Genomic DNA, 13,812 nt, shown 5'->3' with positions numbered 1-13,812 from the left:
ACGGTTGTGGCCAGTTTTAGACATAAATTTATCAGTTCAAGGGATGCGTTTTATTCTGTTTATATTCATTTATTATGTCGATATTCCTGCAAACATTGTAAAATGTTCTTGCAATCAAACAAAGTTGATTTTTTTTAATAAAAATTAGTTTACAAAAATGCGTATGTAAACATTTGATATCACTGGATAGAGCACTTGTTATCGAACGGATGGTATACATCAGAAAGAGCTAGGTCACGCGCAATACGGGCGTACATATGCTTTCGGAAATGTTCGGAGGGATTTAACAAGAGGCATACAAAGGAGCAAATTATAAATATGAGATACATGTGCCAATGGAAAGAAAAATGATGACAAAAACGTAAAAAAAATTATCTTTATATTTTTGGAGAAAAAATAGTTCTTAGGGTCAAGATTCCAGAGTGTCTTGTTTGGAGCTAGTAGCATTATGACATTTTAATATTTATTGATTTGATTAATCTTTTCACCGCATTTAACGGCAATCAAGGAATTATGTAGAAAATCAAACAAATTCTGAAATTTTGAAATCGTTTTGGGGAAGAATGTAGGCATTCTAGAGATATTTCATCAGTCAAAAATGGGGAAAAAATCTTTTGTATCTTTTTTCCTTCATATTCCATTGAAAAAGAGAGTGGAAAACATGATTGCAAACTTTTAAGCCCCGATACACCATATCAAACAACAAAGCTATTATTATGAAACATCACTAAAAGAAATTCTATCTTGAATTTCATGAACCTGTAGGCACCTATCATTTTCTAGATCTTTAACTTAAAAATCGGGTTATGACGTGATAGGTTATTGTCTAGTGTTACATGAATAATTAGATTTTGCACATGTTGATAAAACAATCAATTTTGCGATAAACAGTATGACTTTTGATAAATTAATTAATATTAAACTTTCAATATGTGTTTACTTAGTTGTGTCCGAGCGTAAACATAAATAATGTCATACTGATATTGATTTTGGACATCGGTGTTAATTACATAGGTTTTATGAATTATTTAAATTAGATAATTAGAGTACGTGATTTGAAATTTGAATGCTTGTTTACTTAGTTGTATCCGAGCGTAAACATAATTAATGTCATATTGAAATTGATTTTGGACATCGGCGTTAATTATTGAAATTATTCAAATTGGATTATTAGAGTACGTGACGTATTCTGCCTCTTCCTGTTAATGTTCCAGCTTCAGGCAATATTGGGTCAGTTTTCACCAATGATATTTAATTTGCTGTCCAGTTCAAGTGTTTCACGGATTGAAGCGTTGATCGCGGTGATATAGACAAGAGTTTGAAAGATTGCAATGGCAAAAACTTGCGCACAGCTTTTAATATTTATGGTAAGTCAATTTTGTTTTAATATCTCGGTACTTGGGAGTTTTAATTCCAGCTTGTAAAGAAAAACATTTTTATCTTGATACTAAAGAGTTTTAATATGAAGTAAACCTGCTTTTCGACGAACATATTAAGACATATTTTATATTCTTAGATGACAGAATTGAACGTCGATATTCTTTTTACTTTTATTTGTAAACTTTATCATATTCACACAAAAAAATTACTATTATTTATGTAACTCTAATCGTTCTTTTATAAAATAGTACATGTGCATGCATTGTGAGAATAATGTAAATATAAATATGTCAAATTTAACTTAATATTTAACATTCTTAATATTTTTGGCATACTATTTAATATCATCATTTTTCTGTCTAATTTTAGAACGGATTACACGTGGCTTAAATTATACTTAATGTATCTAACTAAAACACAGTTACATACATATTCATACAAAAATAACTATTTATCTAAACTTTAGTTAGTATAATATGGTAAACAAACTACTGTAAACGTATAACATTTGGCTGTGTGTTCTTTTTAGCGTTTTTGGCGGAAAGGGGATTCCGCTAATTCAGGTTTATCGCTAAATACCTTTCATATACGCATTAGAATGAGCACACTCAGAAAAAACACGCCAACTTGTTGAAATTCATTTTTCGCCAAATATCGTACACGCTAAATATAATACATTTTTAGTATCTGATAGACAAGTCGCACATGATTATCTTAATGTACAAAATATATTTTCGTAATATTATAACTTACACTAACCATACCATACGATAAAATTGAAACCTTAATTGAATAGATATAAATGTGTTATATTTAATCATATGGAGTAAATCTAAATTGCAAAGATCATGATGTAAGTATAGCGGCACGATAACGATACCCAAGAGTGAACCGGTCAAGTTAGTACTTAGATTTAACAGCATTGTTTCATTAGAAAACTGTTCATTTTTCCGGATATAACAATTATTGGTCTTTGGTGCGTACTGGGAACATATCTCCCATCAAGTTTATCAAATGATAGATCACATCGTTTGTGCTTGGAGATCGAGCGATCAAGCTGATCTTAACATCAATTTTTCTTTATCATAATGCTCATGACTGTTATTTAATCATGAAAATATTAAATATTTTTTTTCAATTTTTTGTCAGTCAGTGAAGCAGTGCAGATAGTTGACATTTTTCAGCAAAATATCTCAGTTATCTCACCAGATTTTAAAATGCATGGAAGATTATTAATGCATAACATTGTATGAAAATATATAATTATGTATAGAAATGATAAATTGTAATAAAACGCATTTTATGAATGTAATTTTTTAGCGATGGACAAATCACATATCTTGATTTTGAATATAAAATCCCATTACATTTGATGGCCGATAGTCTTCGCTTCAACAGATGATATAAATAGTGTGTACATATACCAGGGATAAAGGTGACTACTGGAAACTGGTCTTATCGAAATTCTCTAACCCCAATCAGGCACCCGAAAAAATATTTTTTTGTTTGTAATGTTGCACTTCTACGGAAATACACCATTATAGTATTGGTTGCAATGACATAATTTTTATGTCTTCAGAAAGAAGTTTTAGTTGGCGTTTATCATAGCTTTGACTTTCAGGACTTTAGACGGGATAATCAAGGTGAAATGTTTGAAAAATACTAGTAATGCATTTACACCATTGACATTAAAATTTGCCGTTGGTGTTCTAATTACTAGTATCATGGTCCCGGAAGAACACGTACACGTAATTAGAAGATTTGTTAATGTTCTTAACTTTCCTCAGAGCTTTTTTATTTCATGAGTTCCAACATTTCAACAATCATCATTTTTTTATTCCCAGATGGCCACCTTTTTGGCGGTAAACTTGGTGTCAGCTGTTCAGGAAAAAAACGGAACTTTGACTTCCGGTTCCAACGTGATGGAATCTTGTTACTTCCGGTGCTGGCAGGATTACTCTCACTGTTTTAAGTTATTTAAATGCTCGCTCAGAACCGACGGCTGCAAAGAGTATTGTGGACGAAGAAACAGACAATGTCAACAGCTTTGTGACAGAGCAGAAAACAATAAATGATTGATGAAAATTGTGTATTGTTTAATAAAGTCAGTAAATTTGAGTGTGTATTGATCTCGTTTAGCATCGTTTCTCCTTCTATGGTAACATTGAAAAACCTTGTTACGTAGGATTTATTTTCTATAGATTACAAAACTTACTATGTATACGTGTATTATACCAAAAGTTTGACAAAAGCTAAACCTATTTTTCTATCAACGAACATTCAACAATTACTTAATAAAACCAATTGCTTTAGTAGAGCAGAATATGGGTTATGATGTAAATGGTTATCACCATTAATATTTCGACATTTGTCCGTAATTAGACAAATAATTAGAGAATTATCACTATTACACTAGAAACGATATTTTATTTCAGGTTGGCGAAGCCGAAGTTGTTTTATGCCTGTTCATCTCCATAAATTACGTTAACATATACATGTCCAATATAAGATACAAAAAATCTGTACAATTTTTTAGGGATGGACCTCTGTCCTTCTCCCTTATTGTTTCGTAACCGACTTTATATAAAACAAATTCGTTAATCATTAAATGTTATGGATCAAAATTTTTCTTTGGCATCATAACATGATATCTCTTGAAAGTTTTCCCATGATTTGAGTTTACCGTTAAGTCCAAATATTGTACATTTGTTATTTGTAGCAATTATTACTATATACTGATAGGCTGTACTGCCCAAAGTTGAACATTCTGAATAAACATTGATTATAACAAAAGATGTAGGCTCGTGCGTTCCTGACTTTGTAATGTAGTGTATATTTGAAACAACTTAATCCAAAATATTTGCAAACGATAGCAAAATATATCCTGGAAATTTCTTAAACTAAAGAAAATAACATGTAAAATAAAGTAATATTCATCTTTATTAAATTTTGTAAACTATGATGAAATGATATGAAACTTTGAATGCTTGTTTACTTAGTCGTGTCTGAGCGTAAACATAATTAATGTCATACTGAAATTGATTTTGGACGGTCTTAATTATTGAAATTATTGAAATTGGATTATTAGAGTACGTTAAAGCTTCTGACTCTTCTTGTTAATTGTCGAGCTTCAGGCAATATTGGGTCAGATTTCATCGGTGATATTTCTATTGTTATCCAATACAAGTTATATTGTTTCACGGACTGATCAAGCTTTGGGACATTGCGGAGATAAAGACGAGATTCTGAACGAAAAATGGCAAAGACTTGCCCACAATTTTTCATATTTAGATGATAGTGTGTACATGTACATATACAAGGGGGGGGGGGGTACAGTGGAGTCTGGTCTTATTGAAATTCTCCAACCCCCAATACTACGGCACTAGAATAAGATAACTTTTTGGTTCGTGATGCTACACTTTTTACGGAAATATACCATTATAGCGTTGGTTGCAGTGATGTTATTTATCATCTCTTCAGAAACAAGCTCGTTCCCGCTATTAACATCCAAAATTACCTTCCCTGTTCGAATTATCATGGCTTCCAAAGAACATGTACATATGACAAGAAGATTTGTGTAAGTTCGCATCTTTTTCCTGAGCTTTTTCATATCATGAGTTCCAACATTTCAACAATTATTTTTTTTATTCCCAGATGGTCACCTTTGTGGCGGTAAACTTTGTGTCAGCTAATCAGGGAAAAAAAACAAAACTTTGACTTCCGGTTCCACCGTGGTGGAGTCCGGTAACTTCCGGTGCTGGCAGGATTACTCTCACTGTTTTAAGCTGTTTAAATGCTCGCTCAGAACCGACGGCTGCAATGAATATTGTGGACGAAGAAACAGAAAATGTCAGCAGCTTTGTGACAGAACAGAAAACAATTAATGATTGATGAAAATTATGTATCGTTTAATAAAGTGAATAAATTGACCTCTTTTTGTTGAAGAAACAACAAATTTGATTTTGATTGAGGAAAATTATGTGTTGTATAATATAATAAAGTCAGTATAGTTTTTGTTTTTGTTTTTAATACTATATGATACTATACTTATAACAATAAAAGTTATGTTTATCCAATCTAGATAAAAAAAAAATAAAACTTCAATTAAGGTACATCACTACATCAAGACATACTTTTTAAAGATTGTGATTAAAATGTTTTGTTAAATTGTTCGTATCAACCTTGTTGGTTGAATTTCATCACAGCTCAGTTGTAAAAGTATCGGGCTTATACATCGCAGTCACAACTTCGAAGCTGCCTGTGGCTTTTTGGTCCCATTTACTAGATTAATGTTTTCCCCCGAAATTACATATTTATTGCATCTTTGACTTGCATACTTCTCATCAACCTATCTATCATATTATCAAGTAATTTTCTGCTGCTTTGGTAGACTATTTCAAGCCATCTTAATTAAGTGGTGTGGGACTATACAGTATATTGTATGCTCATTAGACGCAATACTTCCATCGTCCATGCGCTTAAAATTAATCTTTTTATTTTTCAAAAACTTTCCCAGACCCTAAAGGATCACGCGCAAATAAGTTGAAATATACCAATTTTTTAAATTTTAGTTTGAACAATATTAACTTTGAATAGTTCCAGTAGTACAACCATGTTAAACTTGAACGCCGGTTGTGGAAAGGGATCTAAAATAAAAAGAATTAAGGCTCGCGTCGTGCTTTACAAATAAATTGTGAAAAAGAAAAGTCCATATTTCAAATACAGATACATAACCCTATACACGCTATATTTTGCATTAATTATGAATGACGTTGAAAAAAATATTTTTCCTTGTAAAAGCTGTCTTTATGCTGTAGATTATACCTCTGAAATAGGTCTCGTCACAATGATCATTTTTCTTTTTTTTCCAGTGTCTTTGTCTCGGGTTACACTACAAATCCATTTCGAAATAAAAAAAAGTCCAATACATTTCATCAATGACTATTTTAATTATTAAGGTTGTATGGGATACATCCATATTGTGACTTACTTTCTATCGAAATTAACAATTAATATCAAGTATAATTTTATAGGTGCATAACACCTCCACCCTACCTCTCGCAGATTGTTAACTATGAGAGAGAGAGAGAGAGAGAGAGAGAGAGAGAGAGAGAGAGAGAGAGAGAGAGAGAGAGAGAGAGAGAGAAGCTCAATGGGTTTGAAAGTTACATGTAGCTACAAATCTATAAGTCATAATTTGATCGAATCCCGCTGGGCCTTTAAAAATTTTCCCTTTATAAAACAATTTTAAACACATTGTTTGGTTAAATCTATATATAATTATGAAGACATTATTATCACAAATCTTTTTAGAGAATCTAATTTTAATATAAGTAAGTTTACTTACTAATGCCGGACTCTGACATCATAGATGCAAGGTGAAACATAATTATAACAAGATGCGACTTATTCATGTTGTTGATAACAATGCAGGCATGCAACATATTTCTGTCGACATGCGACTTATCTATGTCAACATGCAAGTTAATAATGTTAACATGCAAGATACTTAAGTAAACATGCAAGTTATCCCGAATGTTGTTATAAATAACTTGCATGTAAAAATAATTATCTGTCATATTGACATATAATTACCTTGCATGTTAAAATAATTACCTTGCATGTTGACTTAAATAAGTTACATGTGAACACAATTATCTTGCATGTTGACGTAACTAAATAACTTGCATTTTAACATAATTAATTTGCATGTTTACATACATACGCTAAGTCGCATTTCAACATAAATAAGTCGCATTTTCTCATAATTATGTTGCATCTTCAATGTTTAATGTCAGATACGGTTGTTAGTGATTTTGCCTATACAAAAACCAGGTTCTCTTAAAAGATTTGAACTTGCATGTTGACATAAGTCTCTTGCATAAGGACATAATTATCTTGCATGTTGACATAATTATCTTGGATGTAGACATAATTCATCTAACATGTTAGGGGTAGAAATATGTCACCATAAAGAATACTGTAAAATTTGAAAATTCTATGATAATAAAGTACTTTTATCTATATAGTTCAATATTGACAGGTTTCCTATACCAACTTAATCGTACGATCTCTCAAAATTATATTCATATATTTACCCAACGCCATGAATTTGTAGGAGGAGTTGAGTGTTACACATTGTTATCCAACTTATTAATTTACGACAAGACCTGCCACCCATTAGAAATCCAGATTTTTCTCCACCCTACGTTTCTTTTCTTCCGACCCTTCTATTATATTTGTTTTGTTACCTGCATCTGCAGGTTTCAAAATTTCTTAAAATATAACTGACAATCGTCAGGTGAGCGAATGTGTTATATTCTGATCACAATTTGTCTGTCGTCCATACCTACTACTATAAGTGTTGCCGACTGGATCAAAAAATATTTTAATCGACTTAACTTTTTAATCTCAAAATTTCATTACTTATCTAAGCTAAAGATTATTTTTGTCTTATATATTGTCGCTTTTATAGTAATTACGTTTCATGTAAATTCTGAGTCAAAAACGGGGAATATTTGATTAAAATTTCACAAGATAAAAGAGATAGTTGATGATAACACGTCGCTCTTCTAAAAATTCTTATGTAAGAGTTAGCGCCCATTACTGTTCAAGTGGATATCGTTCGTCGACTAAAAATATGCTAACTAAAATAACTATTCTGAATATCCGTTCATACTTCAGATTCATGCATGTATATTTTATTTTTAAGAAAGTGTTCCTATTCTGGACACACAAAATGCCCCTGGATCGACCAATCATTTATGATAATCATTTAGAATAATATCCTTTTTTTTAATTCATCTTTCATTTCACATTTGATTTATTACCTGCATAAGCAGGTTTCAAAATTTCTTAAAATATAACTGACATATCGTCAGGTGAGCGAATGTGTTATATTCTGATCAAAATTTGTCTGTCGTCTGTGCCCACGTGAAGGTAACCATGGGATATCTTTAAAAGTAAATATAAATCGCTATATATCTTTGATTTAAAAAATCCATTATATTTTATTAAATTTTGTGAAAAAGATTCATTTTACAAAAAAATGTATAATTATTATGTTAAAATAAAATTGTAGGATGTAAATAAATAGGAATTATTGTTACTTTAAAAAGATATTGACGATTTATGATGATAAAATTCCGATATATCGAACAATTCTATTGACTGAGTTATCGTACGTTAGTGATCGACATAAACCTAACGTTAATTAACAAGGCATTCGTTTCAGACGCAAAATTTCGTAAATTAAATAATTTGTTTTATGTGAAGATTATACATGTATCTAATCAATTTGATAAATATTACTCTTTCTTTCGAAAAAATTATCAAAAATTGAAATTTTACTCGAAACAGATCGGGATCGTTATTTGGTTTGAATAAAAACGAAAGTAAAACCATGTTTTTGTGTAAAAAGACGTGGATATTGACAAACAGAGAAATCACATGGCAAGTATTCATAATAGAAAACGAATTTCAATTTTTATTTCATTGTACATCTTATGCAAAAATTAGAACCAAATTCTTTACTAGAATTGGCTTTGATAATCGATTACTAAATGTCAGACTCGGACTGCACTGGTTTTCTCTTATCTAAACTTTCCTAGACAAACTGCAAAATTTTATGTGCAGACAATCTATCCTGCATAAAAAAAATAACAATGCATACAATGCAGTGTATACTCATGTTAATAAAGTGTGCAATAGGTCCGATGGGCCGGGTGTTTATTCATTAAGTTATTATGTAATGTAGTAATGTACATGTCTCTATATTTGTTTATAAAACACATATCACTAAAATAAATCATTTACTTACTTAGTTACTTACTTACTTACATACATAACTAAGCTCTCTCTCTCTCTCTCTCTCTCTCTCTCTCTCTCTCTCTCTCTCTCTCATTGTTGAAATCAATAACTCAAAAAATGCATTTATAGGCTCTTTTGTTAGAAAATCTATGAATCCATGCCTGCTACAAAAAAAATGAATAAATCATAAAGTTTATGCATGTAATTTTTATGATGACTGAATATGTCCTCTTTTGTCGTCAACATTCAATGTTTCTTCTACTATTATATTTTTAGGAGCACTTTGAAGAAAGCGCTATCCACCATGGCTGACTCAGTCCTGCATGGTTATGATGATACTCAGGTGGCGTTGATGGGAGAGGAGTGTATCCTTATCGACAGGAACGACAACGTTACAGGGTCTGCATCAAAGAAAACATGTCATCTGATGGAAAATATAAATAAAGGTATCGGAAGATCATTTATTGATTTGTTGAAATTCTTCAAAAACAGAAACAATAACTCGGGACAAACTATAGATAATCTTTCTTTCTCGATCTTTTTAAACAATAAGTACAGGCATGCATAAATTACAAATTTAGATTAACAAAATTTAAGAATTTGTTACATATATTGCGTGGAACTGTATATCTCAAATTGAAAAGTTAAAAAAATATCTAACAAAAATTATAAAGTTGGCAGATAAATCTATAGCACCCCATAGGATGACCAGAAAAAAGACCATACTTTTCATTTGGTCTTGAAAGGTATATATTTGATGCAGTATATTTGCCCCCTAAATTAACAACAAAAGTTATTACTTTACTAATTGAGAAGTTGATTTCATATGATGCATTTTGAACTTCATTGATATGTTATTGTAGGTATGCTGCATCGGGCTTTCAGTGTTTTTCTCTTCAACTCTGATGGCCATCTACTACTGCAGCAAAGATCCCAGGCCAAAATCACATTTCCTGGTAATTTAAGATAATCTCCCTGTTGTAAGATAATCTCCCTGTTGTCCTGTTGTAAGATTGTTGTGAAACAACTCAGGTAGTAAAGGTTTTCGGTATTATCTACATGTAAAAACTTCACAATTATCATTAAACTTCTTGTCATCCAATATGCAGATTATCAATAATACTTCCTCATTCTGGGATTTTAACACTTGCTGTGATATTAAGTTAATCTCTCAGTCTACTTCACCTTCCTAGTGTCTCAGTCTAAATACAGTTAACAGGAATTTTGTTTAATCTTCCTTATACATAATGTGATATTTCTTGATTTACTCATTTATAAATTGATCCTTCTCTGAAGTGTTCACTTACTTATTATAAATAATTATGATAAATAATTTATATCTTTGTCCAAAGTATTGTGTATTTTAAAATTTAAAAAAAAGCTGCAAGTATTTGAGAACCCAACCGACGTATTATTCCTAATGAGCTTCTGGGCACTTAATATAATAAAAATTGCAAAAAGAGGGCAGTTATTTGGTATTTGTATTAAAAATATTTTCTGTGATATGTTTCAACTCAAGAATGTTTGGAAAAAAAATATAAATTCAGAGAACTCTTCAATCCTTCACTATAAGATAATCCACTCAAGTCATATTTATTGATTTATTTCCATGAAAAAAAAAAAAAAAATTTTAGATCAATACACAACTGGTAGGTCTGCTTCACCTTCAGGAAATATTCATCATTAATTGAGTCTTTGATAGAATATTTGTTTATCTTTTGTCATTATCAATAGAGTCTCTACTTTATGTATATACATAGTTTCGTTTTCATTTTCTTTTCATATTGGCTGACTTCGATTCATTTCTAGGGGATACAGAAAATTGGGTGATTTAAATATATGGGGATCAAGTAGAAGTTTTATGTATGATGACAGTTTTTGGGGTTTTTTTTGACCAGCAACACTTAATGAAGGTTAGCCTAAAAAATTTAAAATAATTATAAGGTAACCAAAGGGGGCCCTTATTTTTCGACAATGGGAAAAAAAGCTGGAGGGGAGGCTTATTAGAGCAGGGGCACTTATTAGGAATAATATGGCAAAGAACAAATTCTCCTGAAGATGGGGACAAGGGACATAACTTTTGAAAAGTTTACATTTATTCATTGATTCCGTTTCTTTTCCAGTCTCGAGCTGTTGATTGTTTGTTGACATGGCACTTTATCTTTAAACTTCATTTCTCTCCCAGTCTCTATTTGTCGATTGTTTTATTTTTGACAGGTCACTTTACCAACACCTGTTGTAGTCACCCTCTCCATACCCCAGCTGAGCTTCAGGACAATGGAGCAATAGGGGTGAAGAGAGCAGCACAAAGGAAACTTCAGCATGAACTCGGGATTGATCCCAAACAGGTACTGGACACAGTGAAAAATAATACAGTGCAAGCTTTGGTTAGATCCCAAAAAGGAACACAACATTGTTGAAAACTACAATATAGAGTTTGGGGAAATTTCCAAATAGAAAAAGCATGTTGTCAAAAACTACAGCATGAAAACAAGCAGAATTAAACCTCCCCAAATCAACAGATTTCTATATGTACCTGCAATACTTTGACTTTTTTCATCACATCAACAGTTATCAATCTTTACTGAAGGTGCTTTGATATGCACACTTTTTATTACATCAACAGGTTTCAATATTCTCAGTGCTTTGATTTTTTACAGCTTTCAATAGATAACCTCCATTACCTGACTAGAGTGCATTATTTAGCGGAGAACGCCCCAGACCGGGGAACGTGGGGGGAACACGAGATTGACTACATACTGATCGCCCAGAAAGATGTAGATGTCACGCCTAACCTCAACGAAGTCGAGAGCTACACTTACGTCAGTCAAGAACAGCTGAGAAAGATGATAGGTAAGCTCTTTACCTTGTTCATTTCTTAAATTTGTTTGGGCCCCTCATTAAGGTGTTATGGGACACTTCCATGTTGTGACGTTTTGTTTATTGAAATAAATAATAAAACCAAATGTAATTATATAAGTAGTTTCTTTCCCAGTATTGACACCTACCAGCGTAGCGCAGTGGGTTAGAGGGTTTACTATGAATCTTTAAGTCATGATTTCGAATCCCGCTGGGGGTTTACAATTTTAACCTCTCCAAAAAAAATTTTAAAGCTATTATTTGGTTAAATATTGTAAAATTTGAAAATTCTAAAATGGTGAAAGTAATTCAATTACAATGTACCTACTTCAATCCACATTTATATCGATGGATGCTCCATACCACCTTAAATTGCAGTTTCTTGGTCAAACATTTCTCAAAATAACAAAAACTTTGAAATTGATATCAATATTCTGTGAATCATTTCTGTGAATCATATTAATTTTTCAGTTTTTTATTTCTTCAGAGAAATCACAGGAAGGAAACTTGTTGATAACTCCCTGGTTCAGACTAATAGCAGACAGACTTCTGATGGGATGGTGGAACAACTTACACAACATACAGCAGTGCAGGGACTCTCAGATCCACAGATTCTGTGATCAGTGACTACAATGGGCATTTCATAGAGATTTTTATGAAAGAATTTCTTAATTCCATTATAAAGGTTATAATGGAATTTGTTTGGGGATTCTAAACCCATGGTTAGTCTTGTTACTTATTATTGAATCTTGAACCTTATGTGTACGCAGTTCCAGAAAAGTGAGTGCGCATCTTCACTAATAATGTGAAAATGATTTGATTGAAGGATAAATTATTATGGGAAATCTTTAAGATAATATGCCCCATGAATGTGTCATCTTTTTTTACAATCCACAAAAACTGAGCCCAACAAATTGATTGCACAGCATTATAAACTAATGACTACTGGCTCTGTAATATATATAAAACTGCTATATATTAATGTTGATATGTTCGATGATGTTTTCATGAGTTGTCTTTCTTGCTTCATATGTTTCAGACATTCACAAAATTCATATTTTGAATCTGAATTTTTTTTTATTTTATCATACCGATACTCAATATATATTTTGCAATATCTTCATATTAATATTTATATGCATATACATACATAACATACATAACTTTACCCATGTTTATATTTCTCTGAAATTGTGTTTACACTGCCTGACTTTAGTTTATATTAAATTTTTATTTACTTTACATGACAAAAACTGAATTCATGAGATCTCGACATACACATGTATGTTATATTTGATAGTTATACTGGTTATTTTTAAGCTAAATTTCAAGCTCTTAAATTTCTTACCAAAACAATTTTATCAGTTTCTCTGAGTTAATACAATATACTTCCTTTTAAACAAAGAAACAAAGAAAGTGGGTGGGTCTTTTAGATGTAAAATCATATTTCAAAAGAGATTCCTTATAGAACCATCAAATAATGTAAGAATATGTTTAAGATAATTAATGTCTAACATGAGCCTTTAATTGGAAGACGGTATATATATATATATAAGTATGTAAAATCTTATAAAAGATTTTAAAACTATTTTTGTTGTTTCTTTGATTGTGAAACAAAAATGAAAAAAATAAAATTAAAAATAACCTAATTATTGGAACTTTTTCTCATGAGTTGTTATCTCCTTGAACATTATTTCAAACATTATATTTAAGTCTGCAAAGATAAAAAAAATCATATCCTTGAGCAACAAAGGACAAAATCTG

At 31.2% G+C, this 13,812-nt stretch overlaps 1 protein-coding gene and 1 long non-coding RNA gene across 2 annotated transcripts; both read left to right on the top strand.

Moving 5' to 3' along the window:
• The first annotated feature begins 1,219 nt into the window (after window positions 1-1,219).
• On the top strand, window positions 1,220-3,498 carry LOC128164154 (uncharacterized). The gene is made up of 2 exons (XR_008240910.1): window positions 1,220-1,367; window positions 3,225-3,498. It is a non-coding gene; the product is annotated as an uncharacterized LOC128164154 (long non-coding RNA).
• A 5,260-nt stretch (window positions 3,499-8,758) lies between these two features.
• Window positions 8,759-13,450, top strand: LOC128163450 (isopentenyl-diphosphate Delta-isomerase 1-like). Its single transcript, XM_052827056.1, has 6 exons — window positions 8,759-8,832; window positions 9,466-9,635; window positions 10,053-10,145; window positions 11,407-11,537; window positions 11,850-12,042; window positions 12,536-13,450. Exons 1-6 carry the CDS (start codon window positions 8,783-8,785, stop codon window positions 12,673-12,675), a joined length of 777 nt encoding a protein of 258 aa, XP_052683016.1. The 5' UTR covers window positions 8,759-8,782; the 3' UTR covers window positions 12,676-13,450.
• The last annotated feature ends 362 nt before the right edge of the window (window positions 13,451-13,812 follow it).

This window comes from Crassostrea angulata, chromosome 9 (genome assembly GCF_025612915.1).
Source record: "Crassostrea angulata isolate pt1a10 chromosome 9, ASM2561291v2, whole genome shotgun sequence".
In the NCBI taxonomy this organism is placed as follows: Eukaryota; Metazoa; Mollusca; class Bivalvia; order Ostreida; family Ostreidae; genus Magallana; species Magallana angulata.
This window is presented reverse-complemented; position numbering and strand designations above follow the sequence as displayed.